Source organism: Pelophylax lessonae (genome assembly GCF_965119305.1).
Source record: "Pelophylax lessonae genome assembly, chromosome: 3".
In the NCBI taxonomy this organism is placed as follows: domain Eukaryota; kingdom Metazoa; phylum Chordata; class Amphibia; order Anura; family Ranidae; genus Pelophylax; species Pelophylax lessonae.
The window spans coordinates 190890440-190914186 of NC_138770.1; the positions used below are offsets into that span (position 1 = coordinate 190890440).

A 23747-nucleotide genomic window follows, 5' to 3' on the forward strand; every position below is an offset into this window, starting at 1 on the left:
TGATAGAAATTTTGAGAAAATATAAAGAACTCTCTAATTTAAAAATAAACCCATTAAAATCAGAGATATTAAATATTAATAAAAAAAAAAGAGGAAGAAAAATGTAAGTTGGAATTCCCCTTCTCTTGGAAAAACTCAGGCCTAAAATATCTGGGAATTGTATTAACAACAGAATTTGGAAATTTATATAAAAAAAATTATATACCCTTGTTAAATGAAATCAAAACGGAATTTAACCGGATATCACATAGACCGTTATCGTGGATAGGAAGAATTAACACCATCAAGATGATAATATTACCAAAAATTATCTATAAATATCAAATGTTACCAATACCGATTCCTCAAGTATACTTTAAAACCTTGAAATCTCTGGTTAACAAATTCATATGGAAAAAGAGTAAACCCAGAATACAAAATACGGTACTAACAAAGGGCAAGAACCAAGGGGGCCTAGCGGTTCCAGATTAAAAAAAATACTACAATGCAACACTACTTTCACGAGTGATGGAATGGGGGAAGTTAAAAAGTGAAAAAATATGGGTAAAAGTAGAATGCACTATGAGTGGCACCCAATTAGGGAAAATTATATGGATCCCGTCACAATACAGGAAATTAAATATTAATACACATTTGATTACATAACTCACAAAAAAAAAAAAAAATGGAAATGTAATTCACCATTAATTCCTCTAAGAGATACCAGCTTTTTCCCACCAGGACAGGAGAAGATGGGAGGAAGCTGGATCGGAAATGAGGATGCACATGTGAGAGACATTATAGATAAGGGACAGATTTGCACAATAAATAATTTAAAACAAAAAAATTGGAAGAATAAGGAATGGCAGTACTGTCCGCTAAAGCATTTCGGGTCCACCCTACCAAAACCGTTAAGATCGGGAGACGAGCTGCTCCCATTTGAGCAAATTTGCTCAAAAATATAAGAACAGTATTTCAAATATATATAAAATCTTGGTGGACATGGCGGGCCTGAGAGTGCCGCCATACATTGAAATATGGGAAAGGGAATTAGGAATGCGAAATAAGGAATTTAATTTAGAAAAATGCTTTAGATTAATACACAATTCCTCAGTAGATGTGAACACAATGGAAATTAATTATAAAATGTTTCGCAAGATGGTATAATACTCCCGATAGAATCCACAATTATCAAAAAGAAAAATCAAAAGATTGTTGGAGGGGATGTAGTGAAACTGGCACAATGGCTCATCTTTGGTGGGATTGCCCGAAAATAAAAAAATTCTGGCAGGAGGTACTGTTGCGTATAGTTTGATATCCACATTAAGAAGGAATATTGGGCGATAGTTAGGAACCCGAGTAGCGTCTTTACCCGGTTTGGGGATAACCAAGATATGAGCTTCTAAAAGGTCTGGGCCTAAGGATGTAGCATCCTGGAATGCGTTAAATGCGTCAACCATATGTGGTAACAAGGTGTCTGAGAAAGCTTTGTAGTATCCTACCGACAGGCCGCCAGGACCCGGAGATTTGCCCGGTTTTGATTGCTTAAGAGCCGTCTGAATTTACATAGAGGAAATGGGTTCATTTAGGTCTGTGAGGGCCTCCACCGAGAGCAGGGGGAGGGGAGAATTGTTGCAGAAATTGTTGAATCTTCTGCAGTCTGGACTGTTGGAGCTCTGGAGAATCTGCCCGTGGCAGGTTATATAACCTGGAGTAATAGCTTACAAATTGGTTAACTATGTTGGGTATAGAGAGGCATGATTTACCGGAGGGGTCAGAGATGGTATGGATCGTGTTGGCTGCCTGCTTCTTTTGGAGAGATCTAGCCAGTAATTTGCCTGATTTGTTGGTGTGTTCATAAAACAAGCCGTGGGAGAGGGCGAATTTGCGGCGAACAGATTTTTCCAGGTCTTCCAAAAGTTCCTGACGAGCCAAAGTGAGTTCAGCGAGAGTGCTGGATGCTAGGGATTGTTTATGGGAGCGTTCTAAGGTACCTATTTTTAATAGAAGTGTCTCTATATGTGCCAAGTGTGCTTTTTTGCGTTTAGAAGCCAGCGCTATAAGTTCTCCCCGAATCACACATTTGTGCGCCGCCGACAGTGTGATGGGATCCGTGTCCGCAGACGCATTTTCGGCAAAGTAGTGGGAGAGACGTTCTGTGAGAGCGGTGGCACAGGCTGAGTCGGAGAGAAGAGAGTTGTCTAGGCGCCAAGCACGCAAAGTCTGGGAGTGTACTGGAAAGGAGAGGGTGACGCTAATGGGGTGGTGGTCCGACAGGAACATCCGTTCGATGGACGCAGATGAGAGTAGCGGCAGCAAGTCTTGGGAAATGAAGAAGTAATCTATACGGGAGTACCGACCATGGGGGGGAGAGTAGAAAGTGAAATTTTTGGTATCAGGAAAAAGAGTGCACCAAGAGTCGTGTAAAAGAAGAGTTGTTAACTGGTTCTTGATGGAGAGTAGGGCAGCGTATTGAAGGGATGAGGAACCTTCAGACGTGTCCACCAGCGGAGATAAGGCAACATTGAAGTCGCCTCCCAGAATAAGCTGTCCGGATAGAAAGTCCGACAGCTGTAGGAGAGTGGACCGGAAAAAGGGGACAAGGTTCTTATTGGGTGTATAAATGTTGGCCAGTGTAAGGGGTCGACCGTTAAGTGAGCCTTTGAAGAAAAGGAATCGTCCGTTGTCATCAGCCAAGGACTCTGATACCACAAAAGAGCAGTGGTTGGAGAGAAGGATAGATACTCCCTTGGACTTAGAGTCCGCAGAGGTTGCATGATATGCTGTAGGGTAGTGCTTCGTGTGGAGTTTTTGAATGCTGTCCGTTTGGAGGTGAGTTTCCTGGAGAAAAACGATATCAGCTTTAGGTTAACGGAGGGTGAGAAAAATTTTGGAGCGCTTTTCTGGGACGTTGAGGCCTCTCACGTTGAGAGAATACAATTTGAGTGTATGGTGCATGAGGACTGGAGTCGTGGGAGTTCTAGGAGGGGAAAGGAAGACAAAGACAAGGAAGGTGAAGGGAGGGGAGAAAGGGGTAAGGAAAAAAGGGGGGAAGGTAAAAAGGAGGGGCAAGGAGAAAAAGAGGGGATATAGGGTGTGGAAGAAAACCACTAACAGGGGGTTTGTACTTGTGTGTTTAATGGTGTATATAGGGGTAAAGGAAGTCTGCGCACGTGGAAAATTAGAAACCACTAATGGGGGGTGGAGTAGGTCTAACCGGAAGAGGAGACGAAGACCAGTAAACTGACTAGGGGGCCCGGCCACGAGCCTAGAGTCGTTAGTCTAAAGTGTGGGAGACTGCATGTTGTATAAGGTTGTAAGTGGGGGGTCTGCGAGGAGGCGTGTGGGGTCGCAGTCAAGAGGATGACATGTCATGGTAAGTCAAGGTTTAAAAGTGTGGATGTACCAAAAGTGCACCCGGGAGAGTCTCTGCTAATGAGAAGGTCCTCTGCCTAGTCCAGGAAGCTCCAGCTGTCAAGCTCTGGGGTGCGTATGTATGTAGGGAGTTCCGATCCTGAGCGAAAGTGTAATAGGAGGCTAGGTCCCACAATGCATTTCTGGGAGAACAAGAAGAAGGAGCAGGGTAGATAATTCAGGCATACAGGGTAGTAGCAGTTAGACAAATATGCGAAAATCATAAATCATAATCATGGTGCTTATAATTATGGTGCTTGAGATCAGACCGTGTCCGTCAGCCATGTTCCCTGGGATGTCATCAGAAGTCACCCCGCCTATAAAGGTCAGGACGCTGGGGGCACATCAGGCCAGAAGAGGGGAAGGGGGGGAGACCACCCAGGATCCCATATAGGTGCAGGGGTAAGTGGGCCGCTGAAATATCAGGGCCACGCTCTCAGCATGGGGGGACGGGAGCTAAAAATCCTAGAAGTATCACCAGGGAGCATGGGAGGACAGGGGCACCAGTCACAACTACCCAATCTGAAAATAGGTGTCCTAAAACCATAGGTAAGCTAGGAAGAGCGAAGAGCATCCTAAGGAATCGGGGGCTATGATATCCAGCAAACGAGTGCAAGCAAGCCTGACCTGGAAAAGGCAGAAGGAGGAGTCAGATCAGTTGGTCCCACAGGGTGGTCCGACCCCGCGGCCAATGTTGGCTCTAGTGGATGATTCCTGTGGGTCTAACAAGGGGGCACATCCCTAGGGGCATGGAGGGAATGCTCATCGCAATAAAAGTGAAAACATGTACTTCTAAGTCTAACAGCAATTGACAGGTTATCCCCCCCGGAGTGATATAGCCCATGCGAGAGGTGACCCCTCTCACTTCCCAGCCATCTGGGCCCCCCCAATCAGAGCAAGATCTGCAGCCTGATAAACATTCATTCCCCGTCTACCCTCCCGATGGCCACGGCAGCCCCAGCTGTAAGGGTCCCCGTAGAACAGGGGCCCCACGCCTGGAACTACCACGGGCACCTGGGGGACAGAGGAGGGTGTACAATCATTCCAGTCCATGTACCAAAGTCCCATTAGAGTAAAAAAAAACATTTGCAGGTACTTCAGAGCAGCTAGAAGTAAAGCGCAAGTGTGAACAGCTGCATAAAGCCACCGTGTCCATCATGAGCAGGTAATGTTCGCACTGAGGGGCGAGGGCAAAAACAGAAGTAGCCACATAACCCCAAAAAATAAAAAAAGGGGGGGGGGACAGGGACAACCGATCCCGTTGTTGATGGGTACAGTAAGGAGCCAGAGAGTACATTACCAATCCTTATGCCAGGTGACGAGGTTGGAAGCGAAGCCAGTCTGGAGGGACGATGCAGTCTTGAAGAGCCACGATATCACCTCAGGAGGACAAGTGAGCATGACTAGGTTGGAGAGAGCGTTAGTGGGACAGCCAGAGCGGAGCAGTTAGTGTGAGGACAAATAGCAGGCAGAGGACAGCAAAAATGACAAAAAAGACCACTTGGAGGGTCTCAAGAAAAAAATAAAAAAGGGGGGGGGGTGGCCAGAGCACAAAACATGGAAAAAACTCCAAACAGGGCAACAGAGTTCAAATCACGCAGCCTGATCTGTTTCAAACTTGGGCAAGGTGGTATTGAGCTGAGAGTTGAGAGCGTTAGTCTCCTCTCCTGGCTCTGCAGTGTTGGGGAGGTTTAGTTGGGCTGTGGTACCCAGTGGAACCGGCAGCGTCATGCACCAGTCTGTTCCCGGAAGGTGAGCGGTACCGTCTGCTCCGGGCATCTTGGGCTTCCATGGGTTCACCTTCGAGTGATTCTCCGTGGCTGGTGGCGTTCCTAAATTCTGCATACCAGTTGGGCAGGGCCATGAATGGGATCCCCAGAGAGGAGCAGAAGTAGGGCAGGTCTTCTGGGACCCTTAGGAGGGCCGTGCAGCCTTGTGAAGTCGCGGACAAGCAGAAGGGGAACTTCCATTTATACAAGATGTTTTTTGGCTTGCAGGACATCCAATAGGGGCCGAAGTTCTCTGCGGCGTTGTAGGGTAATCCCAGAGATATCCTGATACAGCTGCACTGAGGTGCCTTCCCACTCTATCTGCGGTCTGTTTCTGGCCTTGGGAAGGATATCCTCCTTAAGACGATAATCCACTAGACAGCACACTACCTCTCGAGGGGGTCACCCTCTCTCCCCTTAGGTCTCAGGGCCCTATGGATATGCTCCAAGTCTATGGGGGACTGAGGAGGCCGGTCCAGGAGGGAATTAAACAGAGCAATAACAGTAGGGGCAAGGTGTTCTCCTTCTACAGCTTCTGGCAATCCTCTAAAGTTGAGATTGTGGCGTCTGCCATGGTTGTCCAGGTCTTCCAGATGGCGCTGCATGTCTCGCATCAGCATATTCTGGGAATCAGTTTTGCAGTACAGCTCCCTAATGGCAGTGTCTCGTTGTGCTGTGACGGTCTCTACCTCCTGCACCCTGCCTGTGAGGGATTGTATGTCAGCCCTCAGGTCAGATATGGCTGCCCCCAGGGTGTTCTTTATATCTGCCGTGATAAGTTTAAGATCGTCCATACACAGGTGCTTTTGGGGTATCGGGGGTGAGGGTCAGGCTCGGGATCCCCTGATGTGACTGCGGCATAGGAGTGGGTGGATGGCGAGGGATGAGATGCGGTCTGTGTTGGGCGGCCTGTCGGCGCCATGTTTGGGGCCTGGAAGCGGAAGAGTTTCGGGTTGTTAGGGCTTATTTTGCCGGCTGTATCCCTCGGGGAGCGAGAGCGGGTGGTGGAGGAAGCTCTCGCAGAAGAAGCCATCCTTACCGGGACCATGCGGGCTTAGCAGTCTCTGTGTGCGGATGGTGAACAGCTCGTGGCGGCGGGAGCTCCTCTCACACAGCCATCTTCCAGCGCGTCCATACCACGCCCCCCCCAAAGTGGAACTTAACCACTAACCGCAAACTGACGTAGATCTACGTCGGCAGACTTTGCGGGGGTATACCGGGATGATGCCTCTAGCTAGAGGCACCATCCTGATACCGTGGTTAACAGCCGACGGTCGGCTTTCCATCAGTAATGACCGATGCGGCTCGGGAGCCGCTCGATCGTTACCCATGTGAGCGGCAGGGGGCGCCCCCCCCTCCCGCCGCCTTCCGCGACTTCGCTCGGGGATCCCGTCCCTGGGAGCCCCGAGCACCCAGCCGGCGCGTCCGCCGGCTGGATGGAGTCCCAATCAAAGCCGGAAATGGCTTTGATCGGGTCTCCGATGACGTAACCCGGAGGCCGCGTCCATGACGTCACTTCCGGGTTACTCTGCTGCAAGAGGCGGCAGATTTAAAAAATGGCTGTATGTAAAAACGCAGTTTTTGGCGTTTTGTATACATGAAAGTGTAGTGGAGGGGTCAAGGGTCTTTTAGACCCTCGATCCCTCCATAAAGAGTACCTGTCACTGCATATTGCTGTGGGATGTTTACATTGCTTGTGACAGCAATAAAAGTGATCAGATTTTTATTTTTTTTTTAAAACTGTAATAAAGTTAAAAAAAAAAAAAAAAAATAGGAAAAAAAAATAAAATTTTAGCCGCCCCCGTCACCGTTAGCTCGCGCACGAAAAAAAAACGTATACGGAAGTCAAGCCGCGAATGAAATCGCAGTTCAAACCACACATGTGAGGTATCGCCGCGATCGCCAGAGCCTGAGCAATAATTAAGAAAAAAGAGCTACACTCTAACTCTAAACTGGTAACCGTTAAAAAAATTTAAAGCGCCGCCTATTGAGATCTCTATTGACCGTAGTTTGTCGCCATCCCACGGGTGTGCGCAATTTTAAACTGTAACATGTTGGGTATCTCGGCGTGACATCATCTTTCACAATATACAAAAAAATGGGCTAACTTTACTGTTTAGTATATTTTAAATGCAGTGAAATGTGATTTTTCAAAAATTTTCCAAAAAATGGCGTTTTAAAGACCGCTGCGCAAATACCGCGTGACAAAAAATATTGCAATGACCGACATTTTATTCTCCAGAGTATTTGCTAAAAAAATATATACAGTAATCCCCCGCTCCATCGCGGTTCAGTTTTTGCGGTCCCGGTAATTCGCGTTTTTTTTTGTAATGTTATTTTGCTATATAAATCATTAAAAATGAAATATTTTTGTGTTTTCCATAGCTCTTGCTATGTCTCTTAGTATCTTTTATGTGTTTAAATGAGTTTCTATTGTTTTAAAAGTGTGTTTAAAGACCTTAAAATGCTTCTACACGTACAGTGACAGTAAAATAAACATGCCTACAATGCATTTTAATAGGGTTTTTCTATTTCGCGGAATTTCACTTTTCGCGGCTGGGTCCGGAACGTAACCCCCGCAATGGAGGGGGGTTTACTGTATAATGTTTGGGGGTTCTAAGTAGTTTTCTAGGAAAAAATACTGATTTTAACTTGTAAACAAAAAGTGTCCGAAATAGGGCTGGGGCTTAAGTGGTTAATACAGCTGTTCCCGTTCGTCTGTAGGATTTCTATTGATTTCCACAAGTGCCATTTGAGGCACTTTTAAATGTGAGTTCTCACCTTTTATTTGCTATTTCTACATTTAATAAATATACTGCACCATGAGTTCTTTCTCCCTGCATTTTTTGAGATACTTTGGATAGATGCCCCTTTTGAGCCATACATATAGGAGATACATTGGACAAATTAGCCCTGAGTCTTCACCTAGGAGAAGGTGGTCGCTGCAAAGACCAAAGAGTTCTACAAGAACTTTAGGTCCCCAGAGGCCTGAGTGCTTCTGGTAAGTGGCCACTACTTACTGGGTGGAGGACCAGATATCCCACGCCATCACTGAATCCCACCAAGGGAAGGAGCACAGCACCAACACAAGATTTGACATCACCCCACCTGATAATTTATGGACTTTTTCACATTTTAACTTGTGTCATTATCAACCAAAAGATTATTTTTATCTGGCACCTATTGTTTGTGGTTTTACATTAGTATAGATATACTACATGTTTTATTGCACTGAGCACTTTATCTCATAGGTATTTAAGTGCACACATCTCTCATATTGCACTAATATTTTTTTCTTATTGGATGATCATTGCACATGCAACACTATTGGTTCACTTTTAATATATTTGTGTAGTGCACTTTATTTACCAAGCATTGATTGCCATCACTATATGTTGTTGCTACTAGCACTGGTATGATTCTATCTATTTTTAGTCTGAACTCTATATTTTGATGCTCATACTGTCTCAAGTGACAGTTGGTGATATTTGCAGTCGCACTGCGTTCAGTACTAATTTTGACTTATTGTATTTTGTTTTTTTTACGCTCATAGCATAATGTTAGCGCCTCCCTATATTCACCAACAATCAGATGTTACTTGTCTGTGTTATCCTGTCACCACATTGCAACTCTTTTGACCTTTTAACAATTTATTTAATAAAAGTATATTTTTTAATACCCCTTTACAATATTATTTGACTTCCATCTGTAGGTCGATATAGTCCCACCCAGAGGGGAACTTGTCTTGTTTGTTCTTGTATATTAGGGATGAGACCTACTTTATAACCCAAACCTATATTCCCCCTATTTTCCTCTATTTGTAATACAGTGGATGAGTTGACAACATAGGCATGCTCACAGGGAGTGCCGGATGTGCCTGGGCACACCCTAATCACCCTGTGTTGTGCCAATTCCCCCGGCTTCCTGGTGCCCCCTGTCTTCACCCTGCAGTGCTGCCAGCTTCAGTCCTTTCCTCTCCCACCTGCTGCTGTGGGAATGTTTTGGGATGGATGCATGGATACAGTGAGTGATCAGTAATGATCCCTCTTGTGTTCATTCTTAGCTGAAGCATAGTAAACTATGTTATCACTTCCCATTTGTTCACTGCCTATTGCAGCTGACGCTGAAGAGAAAGGGGCTCCTAAAAAAGATAAAATTGCAAAAAAAATATTTAAAAAAAATAATAAAAACTACTGACACCATTCACTGCCCTACTGACACCAATCTCTGCTCTACTGATACCATCCACGGCTTTGCTTATATACACTCATGTGTGTTTGTGCTCTGGGGTGCACACCCTCATGCAGTAGACTGTGCACACCAATGTTTGACAATGCTCTGTCTTTCCTCATCACCATCTCTGATCTTTTCTCTGGAGTATAATTATCTATGTGGTGCTAAAGCAACCAATTAGCAAACCAACTACAGCTACCTTAATTCCTTCCTTCTTATTTACTGACCCCAGTCCACTTAGAAGACCCACCGGGTGCCTTCGGTCTGGTCACTATGACATCAAAGGGTATCTTCCTTCTCTAGTTGATGGTGGGGAATGCTTTAGAAAGCAGCACATCATAATGACATAATGCCACTCTTGGCAGTGTTCTCCAGTGAGTCCAGGTCAATCTGATGACACTTTGGGTTCATGGGAACTAGGCTCAGCATCATTCATCCAGAACCTTCTGCAGTAAAGGCTCCTTTTTAATATTGGCTTTTTTTTTTTTTTTTTAACAAGGTGTTAATATTAGCTAGGATTTAATCTGTTTATTAAGCTTAAATAGAACTTTGAAGTGCACCTCTAGCTCAATTTTTTTGTAATACTGAAAGCTACAAAGGTAGAAATGAAAAGTTGTGTATCCAGCCTGGCTCAAGAGTGCTATATAATCATCTCTCAATGCCCCATATTTGGGCCATCTGATCCCAGTTCACTGCTTGAACTGAAGTAGTCAACTCTGCATAAATTTAAACAATGTACCAGGACTTGAAAAATGGTGCAGGGAGAGATATGTTTTGGGGAACTTTTATTAGGCCGCTTTCTAATGGACAGCAAGGAGGCAGTAAAAATGGGTGGTTGTTTCACATTTTTCCTATCCTCTGACTGCCCGCCTAAAACCTAAATTAGCAGCCAAATGTCTTCATACATATGTCACAGTCATGACTCATGATGCTTTCCTTCTTGGACAGTTTAACTTGACATACTAATTTTAAAAGGCAGCACCTGTCAGACTTGTCTATTGAAGTCAATGGGACCATAGTGAAAACTCTTGGCTCAGAGTGACGGTGCAGTATTTCAATGCCAAATTCCCCTTCTAAAAAAGATGGACATCAGGAAATGTCATTCATGTGAGAGAGGCCTTACTATTGATTTGGTAAACTAGAGGTGATTCAGTCAGCTGTGGCTGGATGTCAATATATACAAGAGAGGACTGCTGTTCATATGAAGGAGGCCTTATTGTTATTTGGTAAACCTGAAGTGGGTGGATAAGCTGTGGCTGAATGTCGATATTTACAAGACCAGTGTTGATATTTGTGAAACCCTACTTACCTTCTACAGAACTTTCAACTTACACTTCCTGTGTCTTTGTACTTGTGATTTAACTAACTTCACGTTCCACAGAACTTTTACTTTTTACTGTGTGGTTGCTCTTTTTATTAAAGTAACTTAAGAGTATTTCATCCGTACAAAAAAGAATCAAACATCTTTATTTTTCCTTAAATACCTAATGAAATGTTGTTACCCTTTGTAAACAGCACATACATAGATATGTACAACAGCACATGACATTTGTAACTTAGTCTTATAGACCACCTGTCATTTGTATACATATACTGATTTTCTGCAGTCCTGCTCGATAAAGCAGATAATCAGTTCTCATCAATACATAAGTTACTATACATTTTTTTTTTAGGCAACAAACAACTCAAGAAAACCTTATATTAATATTCATAGCTCATAGGGATCTGCAAAAGTGCATGTCAACAATAACAAATCACAATATTATCACAATATTATTTGCGATACATTTTTTCTTTATAATAATCAATAAAATATTCCAACCTCCATCACATGACCCAACGCATATACAAAGGTCACAAAGTCTCTGGCTACCAGAAGCATTTTGGATATTTCATAGTATTAGAGACTGCAGAGCGTCTATTGTTTCCAGTCAGAATGTCTGTTTGGCAAACGTGCAATGAGTAACAGGATCAACTTGGCAAAACCTTTGTGCAGCAGTACTAGGAGCGGACCCTTCACATGTGAAGGCAAATATCACTGCCCTTCCATAAAAACAATAAACTTTTCATAGAAACAAGGTTTTTATACCATCGATACACTCTACATAAAGATGATCTTTATTGCATGTACTGTATATCTGAAAGCCTTGATCAACTATAACTCCTCTTTAAATAAATATATATGATTTCGGTGCTACCTTGAGATGCACGGGAAGTCGGGAACTCCAAGAAAAAGAGCTGTTTTGTAAACTTGTGTTAAACCTTTAAAAATTCACATCCCAGAGGAAAAAAACACCTGATGTCATGCATGCATTCTGAAAGGCCTACACTAAGAGTGTTCAATGTGACCAATATTCAGGCTTTGTAGCAACAGTTACAGCTGTATTCACATATACAGCCACAGCTGCCAACTGTCCTTCAATTGGAGAGACTGTCCCTTTTTTAAAGACTAAATCTCTCTGTCCCTCATGCAGCCTCACGTGTCCCTGTTTTTGGTCTGATGAGTACATCTCTATACAAAATGTACTATTTTACTATCAAAAATTATGTGCTGCACGAAAATTTTTATCCAACCTCTATATCATTGAAATTGTTATTTTGAAACGCCAATATAAAGGAAAAAAATGGGTGAAAAATACCATTGTTGGGTTTAGCCAATCATTTTCTCCATTTTAGATATTTGTGGTCCGAGTAGCCAAAGCCATGGAAGGGACATGTCCTTTGCCTACATACTGCTTGCTAAAAGGTGTTCCCTGTATGCATTCAACCACAGAGTGGAATTTCCAATTGTTCCACTGCTAATGAACCCAGCTAAATATACAGATTACACATAAACATGAGAGCTGTTTTACCTGCCAAAGGATTTGTTTTTTTTTCCATCCAGTTCTGAAATGTATGGTCCATATCTACGGGCATTGTTTACAACAGTGAAGGTCAGCAAAATCTCATTGACATTAATTAATTCATTAATTCAATTGTGCATATTTTACAGGCTGTGTTTGACTTGTTTTGAGTTCCACCGGGTACTGGTTGCACTTGTTTTAATTTTTCAAGACTTATTTTCCTTTATTTTCACCTGGTAATCATGCCAACATTACACTTCCTGCACTAGGGTGGCATTAGCTACACCTACTCACTCCACTGTAATTTTGGAGGAGCTATGTTTTTGGACTACAAACATGTTTTCCTCTCTTCATCTCAATTACATTGGGGGGAATGGGGAGAATTTGTAGTTTACAAAAGCTAGCTTTGAAGGAAAGTAACATAGTTTTGATTTCAGTTCAATAAACAGGAAATTACACAGAAACTGCATTTGTGGTAATGCTAAGTTCACACCTTGCATCTTGTAAATGAGTGTGTTTTCAAGTGCATTTTTGCATATTTTCAATCTACATGCGTAGGATAGCCCATTTATTGGAATGGGTCGACCTATGTGTGACAACCGCACCAAAGAAGCTCATGTATCTTTTTGGGCATTAAGGGGTTTATTTACTAAAGCTAGAGAGGGCAAAATTAGTCACAATTCTGCACAGAAACCAATCAGCTTCCAGTGTTATGAATTTTGACACATGTGAAAATGTGCATCTGCTTGCTGTCTTTGGGGTGCCATTAACAATGAATGGCACCGCAAGCATGACGCGTGTCTTTCACGTGTTCTGAGAATGCATGTGGAAACGTATGTTTTTTTTTTTGCGTATTCAGGAACACTCACATATAAATGCAGCTTTAGACTAACAGGTATTTTCTGTGCTTGCTGAAAACTAATGTAGCAATCACATTTAGAGACTAGTTAGCTGCAATATATAATATATTTTTGTTTCTGGATTTAGATATCCTTTAAGTTGACCTGTCGATTTGCACTTAAGGCCCCTTCCACACAGGGTGGACTTCACTAGGAGTCTGCTTGCTCAATGTGGATCTGTCCACTGATCAGGCGGATGGCTGGTCTATGTCCGCTCTGCTTATACAGAGCGGACACAGGCACAGCCCAATCTTCTCTATGGGCGAGAAGATGTGAACCGACCGCCTGTCCTGTTACATCCGACTGCCATCTGATCCGATAGGCGAAAGGGGAATGGATCTCTATCCACCTGTTTTTAGAGGATCAGATGTCGGCCGTTGTAAATGGACACATGTCTGTTTACACCAGCCACTCCATAGAAGAGAATAGAGGGTCCAATGGGGTCTGCCTGAAAAACTGACAGGCGGATCCGATTGGTCCACTCGTGTGAAAGGGACCAAAGGAGGAAAGCATAAATTCACTACCATTGTTGAGGTAATCCAAGGCTCAGAGGTTAGCTAAAGTCAGAGAGCCTTGCTGGTCTATTACCTGCCTCACCTCATACATTAGAGATGAAGCAATAAAAACTGTCTACTTAGAAAAGTCAAGGTTCACTTTGCTTAGTAAAAATTTGAAACTATGTTCATATTGAATAACCAATCATGTGCAATGCTTGTACATAATTGAAAGTTTAAGATGCAAACAGCTTTACCTCATTGGCTAAGCTACATGAACATTAACTTTACAAGGTGCACATGAAATTTACAAAGAGAGCATACTTTATTCCTTTAGTAATCAACTCAATTGACTCCCGTAATTGGTGTGCGCAGTATTTGAGGTCAGGCAGATCACAGGAAGCAACTGTTAGATTAGTGCCATACCAGAAAAAATGTGGCACAGGCAAGAAAAACTACAGGATATGGTCTGATTGTAAACCTCTCTTCCTCCTCATTCAGGAGGGACCTTTCACCACATAGCTCTTACAGGAGATTGCAAAATAAGATTGTACTGCATGGTCAGATTGAAATTGTTCTTTGTTATGCAGGTGACAGGGTCATTGTCAGCAATCTTGCAACTCTACACTCCTTTCAAATTGCTGACAATTTTGCAATTACTGTACTCTGGCTTGGTAGAAAACGCATCATTGTAGGTAAGCAGTGTCAGTTCATGTTAAAGCAATAACCTAAGAAATCACTACTGTAGCAAAGTCGAAAGTCTTAAAAGGATGTTATTCATATAAACATGAAAATTAACATTTTACCATAGAGTTAAATGGTACTGGCGCCATATAGGAATCTAAAGCTTTAAAATCCCCAAGGTTTAAAATAACTATGCTGCAGCTTTGATCACGTGAGCACTGCTGCAACAGTTGTAATGTGAACATTACCCAAAGCCTGCATGATGGAATCTTAACGTAAGTACTTTTCTACTTAAAGTCTATGTACAGCTCAAACTTTTTTAGAGTAGGGAATGGCTAAATACCTATTTTTTTTCTGTCTGGAGAGATTTCCCTTCACTTTTTCTGGAGACTCATTATGAAATGAGAGTAATTCTCCTGTAAAGTGAATGAAATGTTTATCTTAGATAGTTGTCAGTGTCACCAGATCATTTGTTCCCGTTGGATAGTTTACCCTCACCTCTTTCTCCAGGGACAAAATATTTAGGAGGTGTGACTTTCTTTACCTGCTTCTGCTCCTGTAATCATTTTTACCCGGTTTCTGTCCTGATGCTTTCTGTTACCCTATATTCCTGTCTGAGCCTGCTCTACCTGGCTCACTGATTTCTCCCATTCCCTCCTGTTAACTTTTGTACTTTGTTAGTTTAGTCTGTGTTTTACTTGCACACGTGGTTCAACAGATGGGATACAGTTTACACAGTATACACTTTAAGGCAGATTTACTAAAACTGGTGCACACAGAATCTGGTGCAACTGTGCATAGTAACCAATCAGCTTCTAGGTTTTATTGCTAAAGGTAATTGTACAAGCGTCGGTTTTAGCAACCCCCCCAATGTGTTCCATAATAAATAGTTTTGTTGCACTCAGTTATGAGTCTGGCCTTGTCTGTGTACCGTTCACCTATCTGGTCACACTAGTAAGATACTAGGGCTTGGTATCCTTACACAGAGACGGTGACTGTACCTACATAACACAGAGATGTCATTCTGGTTTAAAATGATTCCAAAATAAAAATGTAAGGAATGTTGTAACCAAAGTTTGCTACAATTTATGATGTCAGTCTTGGTCCTACAAAGAAAAGATCTTTTTTAACAAAGATAGTACTAATCTGTGACTTCAACATAGAACGCAGTATAGAATTTCTGTTCTAGATGCTGGACTCTTGGGTCTGGTCCTGCATCAGATGTTTTTTAGACTTTGGAAATAAAGATACCTTTTCCCAGAATTCTTTGGCCACAAAGTAATAGCAGACACTGTCCAAGCAGCAGTTCAGATCACTCAGGCCCTGAGCAAAAAGGGCAAAGTCACTAACAGCTTTTAACACTGAGCATTCCAGTTGCATGGATTCCATAATAAATCGCACAATATTTCCAAAGCCGAGAGGCATGAAACAAAGCAAGAAAATTGCCATATTTGTGGTTATTATGTTGATGGTTTTCTGAATGTCTTTCTCCTCTTGAACATTAATTTTCTCCTTCCTCTTTAGGGTGAGGATAATTTGTGTGGAACAGTAAACTAATATGAGCATTGGAACACAAAAGCCCAGAACAGAAAAGTACAATGTTCTCTTTAACGGTCTGGTGCTAGCTTTTCGGAAGCAGAGAGAGGAGTTTCTTAACGGCTGAGTTGCGATTAAGTCAAGGTAAATACGGGTGGCAATGAAGAGGAGCCAGACAATCACACAAGCTATGGCTGCCTTCTTAGCAGAACGAAAAGATCTTGCTCTTAGTGGAAACTTTATGGCCACATATCTGTCCACAGATATCAAGGTGATGGTGCTAATGCCGATATATGTGTTCATGAAATAAAACGACACAAGTGCAGTGCAGAAATTACCACCCAGATTCAATGGGTGCTGGGTGAGATAGATGCGAAATGGAAGTGTAAAAAGCAGACAGCAGTCGCTAAGAAGGAGGTTCATCATATAGACTCTTGTCTCTGTCCATTTTTTCATCTTAAAGCAGAAAACCCAGATGGCCAAGGAGTTAAATATCACACCGAATACCAACACAAGTATGAGAAGGACAAACAAGAACAGTTCCAGTTTATTGTTTCTTTCCTTCATGATGCTGGTGCAGTCCGTGTTGTTATTCGCTACAATAAAACATAACATGTTATAAGTAAGACAAGCACACTTAACCTACACAGTGGATCGTTTTTTATTATTTAGTACAATGAGAAAAATCAATGGTGACACATTATCTCATTTCAAAATTATACAAAAGAGGCATCTGTTAGTATGAGGCTTCTTTCATGCTAATAGACAATAAAAAGATCTTGCATAACTTACAAATAAAACTGAACTCCAGGGAAAAACAAAAATACACCAGTTAATGCAGTTATGCATTCATTACCATCATTAAATGTACATTTAAAAGCATATAGTAAAAAAAAAAAAAAATCCGAATTTTGATATGGTATCCATTTTCTGTAACCCCCTGAACAGCAGCACTAACACCAGCAGGGCCAGGAGCCTAATCAGGTTCTGTTTGCAGAGAACATGCTGACAAGTGCAGAGAGCAGAAGGAAGAGCTTATCGATCTGCTGTTGCTCCTTCACTGTCTATATATAAGCTAGGTTTACAGTTTTACATGACAATGGATTTGAAATTTTGTCCAGACATTCTTGTAATACATCTCATATTTACTAGGTTAATCACTCTGCTATGTATATTGTTATGTAATATAATATAATAATAATATTATGTATATTATGTATATCACTATGCTCTGTATATTAGTCTGTGGGAAAGTTATACAGTCCACAAACTATGGTAATACACTATCTGAAAATTGATCAGTCCTGATGTACTGATGGCCCATCTCATTTCTTGAGGCCAAAAAATGTCAGGACAATACAAATATCCCCTAAATGACCCCTTTTTGGAAAGCAGACACTCCAAGGCAGTCTTTCCCAACCTTTTTAACACAGAGGAACCCTTGAAATACATTTCTGGTCTCGGGAAACCCCTGCTAAAAATTAAAAATCTACAACTCATGACACATTAGTGTGACAGTCAGTGAGAAGAATGCTTCTTACTCTTGTCATCATTGGGAAGAATTACCCCCTTACAGATAGCTAAAAGGAACAATGGTGTCATTGGAAATGTATCTGAGAGGCAGAAATTGCCCATTGCTCAAGGAACCCCTAGCAACCTCAGGAGGAACCCTAGGGTTCCATGGAACCCTGGTTGAGAAACCCTGATCCAAGGAATTTAGTAAGAGGCATGGTGAGTTTTTTTGAAGTTGTAGATTTTTGTCATAAATTTTCACAATTTTTTTATTTATTTATTTTGCATACTTTCATAGTGCAGTACAGCGTCATCATTTAACTGGTGTGGCAGTGACCAGGGACACTGACTGGTGACAGTATGAAAAAATATATATATTAATATTTAACAAATATAATTTTTTTTTTTTTACGATTTTTTTTAACACACTGTGACCTGAACAATATTATGTTACCATAGTAACATTGTACTACTCTAGGGGTAGTGATCAGGATTTTCTTTTTTTTTGTACATATTAGGATTGCTTATAACAAGGAATTTCATTGTCATATGCAAGTATTTTATTGAATGAAACGGATTCATTCAGTTTGTTTTGTTGTGATTGGCCAGAGCTAGTCACATGGTACAGATGAACTGTGATTGGCCCTGTGTGTACCATGTGATCAATAGCCTGCCTGGCCGTCATTTTATCATAGGCCAGATGGGAACTGGTTAAAGTGGTTCTAAAGGTTCGGGGTTTTTTTCCTTTAAAATAATAAACACATCATACTTACCTGCTCTGTGTAATGGTTTTGCACAGATCAGACCCTGATCCTCCTTTTCTCAGGTCCCCCACTAGTGCTTCTTCCGTCTGCCTCTTGCCAAGTGCCCCCAGAGCAAGCTGAATGTTCTGGGGGCACTAGTGCGTGCTTGAGCTCAAGTCGGCTCAGTGTGTCATTGGGACACCCAGAGCGTGGCTCAGTCCTGCCCTCCGCTCCCTCCTCACTGGCTGTAATTGACAGCAGTAGGAGCAACAACCAACAAGAAGAGAGAGACCTGGGAGAGCCTCTGCTCTTGTACACATGGCTGGATTGTGATCGGGTTCAAGTAATATTGGGGGGTTTTCAAGGAGAGTTGCACATTGAAGGTTTTTTACCTTCATGCATGCAATGCATGAAGATAAAAAACCTCCCCCCCCCCCCCCTTCCAATCACTTTAAACTTGTCAGCCAGTACACAAGTTGGTGTTTTCTTGGCCACTTGCCAAGGTCAGCTGAAAACATTAATGCCAATTTACCCTTACTTTTGTTTTGTTTTCCTGGTATGAAGTTAAAGTGGTTGTAAAGTCAGAAGGTTTTTTTATCTTAATACATTCTATGCATTAGGATAAAAAACCTTCTGTGTGCAGCAGCCCCCCTCATACTTACCTGAGCCCTCTCTCTATCGAGTGATGTCCACGAGTGCCTCATCCATCGGGAACTCTCGCTTCTGATTGGCTGAGACACAGCAGTGGCACCATTGGCTCCCGCTGCTATCAAACTCAGTTAGCCAATCAGGAGAGAGAAGGGGCAGGGCTAAATGGCAGCTCTGTGTCTTAATAGATACATGGAGCTGCAGCTTGGCTCGGGTGCCCCCATAACAAGCTCAATCAATAGGAGGAAGGGGCCAGGAGCTCCAGCCAGAGAACTGAAAAAAGGAGGATCTGGGTTGTCCTGTGCAAAACCACTGCACAGAGCAGGTAAGAGTGACATGTTTGTTATTTCAATAGAAAAAAAAATACTTTAACACTATATATTCGATATTTCTGTGTAACATGAGACATTTAGCAACTAGTTATTCCTGAACGCTGTGAACAAATCCTTCTTTGCAGAACTGCTAACATCTGTTTTCGTGGTTTATTTAATAAGTTATGACTTAGTGAGCGTTTATAAAACATCAGAGTGCATCTCATAAAATAACTCAGGAGGAGTTTCACTGGCTCAGTCCCAGCAAGTTCACAGTAAAAAAATTAGCATTCCTAAAGCTGAAGATGCTCTTCTGTTAATATTTGAAAAAAATCTAATAGATTTATCTTTCTGAAATATGCTTAGGACTAAGAATGACACCCTGTTTTATTTATAAAGGCTACATGTTAAAGTAGCTCTAGAAACTAGAAGGCAAACAGGAAAGGGCAAGGGTAAACCATAAGATCATAGTCATAATAAATACCTCTGCTATAACATTAGATTATACCAGTTAGAAAACACAGCAAAAACCTTTCTGCAATTTCCTGTCCATGAATATATCAAGGGTTAAAAAAAAAACAGTATAATACAATTCTGACCACATGTTACCAACAAAATACAAAGGATATCTGTCAGATCAGTCTGCTAAAGCCTCCAAAACGGATAAGAAGGCAGTCAGAATTAAAGAGGAAGTAAACTCTGCTTTTTTTTTTTTCTTACCTGCAAATTAAAGGCTCAATGTGCTAGTATGCGTCACATAAAAATCCTTTCAACATATCTTGAGCCAGAATATAGCAAATGGAGATTGTAGGAATAATGAGGTCTGTGGTCCCCAAACTGTGTGGGGAATTACATAGTTACATAGTAGGTGAGGCTGAATAAAGACAATAGTCCATCCAGTTCAACCTGTGTAGGTGTGTGTGGCTGTAATCCTCTCACATAGCCCTTAATGTCCTGATCCTTGAGATGTAAGTCTAAGAGTCTTTTGAAAGCCACCATACTACCCGCAGAAACCACCTCTTGTGGTAGAGAATTCCACAATCTTGTAGCCCTAACAGTAAAGAACCCCCCTCGTTGCCTGAGGTTAAAACGCTTCTCCTCTAATCGCATGGTATGTCCTCGAGTCCTCATGCAATCCCTTCGAATGAATAGCTTTTTTTCTAAGCTGAGATCCTCATTAAGATATTTATAAATTGCTATCATGTCCCTCAGACGAATGGGGTGTCATATTCAAATTTCATAACTAAGTTGTAAGACTGAACCGTTCAGCTTTGGAAGCAAACAGGCTACAAGAATTTCCTTAGCCTTGGTTCACACTATTTACCACATGCGAATTGCACAGGAACTGCACCGTATTCCTATGCAATTCACATGAGATTCAGTGCAGTGCAATTTGAGTCCATTCATTTTGAATGGGCTCAAATCGCACAGCATCGCACCAAAGACATGCATGCACCTTTTTTTTAAGCCACTGTCCTTTCATACCATGCAGTCTGGTGCAAGCAAATGCACTGCATTTGCGACCTGTGTTTGAAGTGTTGCTAAATTTGTATTAACACCCGCAGCGGATCGGAAAGGCAGTGAGACTAGAATGCGGTGTGGGAAGTGCGCACGGATCGCAACATTACACGCAACACATTAGCATGAACCTAGGCTAAAAACGTTCTTAGCAGAAGTTAATGTAAAAACCCCAGCAGTATCATAGACTCTATTGAGACAGCTTGAGCAGGGCAGGAGGTTATCTAAGTATGACTCTAAAGTAGATAATAATGGCGCAAAATGGGGGAATATAAAGTGCATGCAATCTAGGAACTACAGTGTCATATATCTAGAAGTCCAAATAAAAAGTCCATAGAAAACTTAGCTGTCTCCAGAGTAGGTAAGCTCTGTAGTGAAAACACACAAGAAGGGAAACGCCATCTAAGTGCAGGAAACAAAACAATGTAGTAAAAGTAATATAGCAACGGTAATAAAAACTCACAATATGCAAAGAAGGATCACATTCATCATAAAAAAAGAAGCCAATGTCCCTGTGTGGCAATAGTGATGGTGTGGCTGTGGGCTGTGTTGACAGAGCCAAAGACGCTGAATGGGATTCTGGAACCATCCCTAGCCAGCTTGCAGGCAGGCTAAGGCACTAGGAGCTTACTGCGCCTTCTAGAAGAAGCAGTAAGCTCCAAGCACGTAGCCTGCCTGCTTAGCAGAGGCCTGTGGAAGGAGCAGTAAGCTCTGAGTGCATAGCCTGCCTGCTTAGCACTGATCCTTCCCTGCTGCTGGCTTCACATCCAATTGCTGTGTGCGGTTCAAGCCGGCCAGGGACATTTCCGGAATCCCATTCAGCATCCAAGGCTATATCAACAAAGCCCATAGCTGCACTATTGCTATCAATGGATCCTGCAGGACGGGAAGACAGTGAAGGCAGCTTCTTGTTTATGATGAGTGTGATCTTTCTTTGCATTTTATGAGTAAATATTACTGTTGCTACATTAAAGGATGTTTTGTATACTACACTCAGATGGGCCCAACCCACAATTTTCCACAACTATTTAACCAGCACCACCTTCAAAGACCCAATAGACCCCCTGCCACAGCACACAAGTGTGACACCTTATGCACGTGCTGCCCGCCAAACCCGGAAAGGCCCGCTGAATACCCTCCTGCAATCCCAGATGCCACAAATCAATGCTGATGGCATTCAGATGCACACCATCTCTTCTTTCCCCTTTTCAGGCAAAAAACTTTTCTACCTCCTTGTTCACCTTTATCCTGGCTTTGTTAATCTTTTCAACAGAGTGAGCTATATGCCACTCAGACCTGGCAACTATATCGGACCACACAAATATGATACCCGAGAAAAAATAACTGAAGTCATAAAAAAAAAAAAAAAAATCGAACTTGATATCCCGTATTAGCTCACGCATGGAGCGCAAGCCAAGGTTATTACCCCCAACATGCAAGAGGACCACATCAGGGGGCCTGTCCAATCTAGAATAAAGATGCATGTCGGGCAAGATCCTAGACCACAGGATTACTGGAACACCCATCCAATGAACTCTGACCTCGCTCCTGGACAAGTCTAACTGCCAACCTCTGTCCTAACCTCCGTCCGCATGGCACCCCAAAAAAACACACGAGTTACCCAGGATCCACACCAAGCACAGCTCGAAATAAGCAAGAGAAAAGAAAAAGGGGAGGGTGAAATACAACACCCCCAAGAATCCTAACTATATCAACAAACAACAACAAGAGGATAGGAAACGCAATAAATAATAAAGACAGGTTCTATCCTATAAGAAGGCACAACTTAGCCTGACCCGACAGATTTGAAGCTCACTGTATTCGTCTATTTTCTCCAGTTTCGTTGAGAATTGCTGTGATCTATCGGCCTCCTGGACTGGTATCAGACTTCCTTGATGACTTCTCTGCCTGGCTACCCTACTTTCTCTCTTCTGAAATCCCTACAATCATTCTTGGAGACTTCATCAACATCCCTGTAAATCTTAACACTCCTGCTACTTCTAAACTTTTGAGCTTAACCTCCTCTTTTGACCTAAAACAATAGACACATGCTTCTACTCACTCTAATGGCAACAGCCTTGACCTCATGTTCTCCTACCTATGCACTTCTCGCAACCTCTCCAACATTTCATTCCCTCTCTCGGATCACTTCCTCATTAGTTTCAGTCTCTCCTTGTCCTCCTCCTTACCTTCCAACTACCGAACAATTACCCGTAGAAACCTTCTTAACCCTTCACTTCTTTTTTCTGCTACAGATTGTCTCTTCAACACAATCTCATCCCTTTCCTGCCCCAACATGGCCACTTCTGTCTACAACAGTTCACTGTCATCTACCCTGGATGCCTTGGCCCCCCTCACTACACACAGAATCATGCCCCGAACGCTACAACCCTGGCAGACAGATAATACCAGAAGCCTCAAAAAACGTAGTCATGCTCTTGAGCGTCTGTGGCGTAAGACTAAGTAACAGCAAGATTTCAGCCAATATAAATATGCCCTCCAAAAATACAGTTCCTGTCTCCACACTGCCAAACAGACCTATTTTATCACTCTCATTGACACCCTCTCACACAGTCCCCGTCAACTCTTTTCTACCTTCAACGCTCTACTTCGTCCTCCATTACTTCCACCCACTAACTTACTCACTGCCCAAGAGGTTGCCAAACACTTCAAAAATAAGATTGATACAATTCGTAAAGTGATCTTTACACTACAGATATCTCCCTCACCTTACACACCTTGTCCTCCTGCACAATCAATACTTCCCTTGTTTAACTCAACTACTGTAGAGGAAGTCACTAAAATTGTTTCTAATGCCCACCTAACTTTCTGCCCCGTGGACCCTGTTCCTTCTATAATACTACGGTCACCCTCAGGCTCTATCCTACACTCTTTAACTCATATCTTCAACCTCTTCCTCTCCACTGGCATCTTCCCCAACTCTCTAAAACATGCGCTAGTCACTCCCATACCAAAGAAAGCCTCACTAGACCCCACCAATCTTAACAACTTAAGACCCATCTCCTTACTCTCTTTTGCTTCCAAACTCCTTGAACGTTAAGTCTACACCTGCCTGAGCAAGCACACCATTGAGAATAACCTTCTTGATCCTCTTCAGTCTGGATTTCGCCGGCAGCACTCCACAGAAACTTCTCTCCTAAAAC

General features: G+C 42.4%; 1 protein-coding gene across 1 annotated transcript; it reads right to left on the reverse strand.

Annotated features, from left to right (window-relative positions):
* Positions 1-15180: 15180 nt before the first annotated feature.
* On the reverse strand, positions 15181-16436 carry GPR35 (G protein-coupled receptor 35). The gene has a single exon (XM_082249037.1). The coding sequence runs from the start codon at positions 16416-16418 to the stop codon at positions 15501-15503; it is 918 nt and encodes a 305-aa protein (XP_082105163.1). The 5' UTR covers positions 16419-16436; the 3' UTR covers positions 15181-15500.
* Between the last annotated feature and the right edge of the window lie 7311 nt (positions 16437-23747).

Excerpts from the sequence above, each read along its gene's own strand:
- GPR35 (XM_082249037.1), bottom strand. The coding sequence starts at position 16,418 with ATGAAGGAAAGAAACAATAAACTGGAACTGTTCTTGTTTGTCCTTCTC.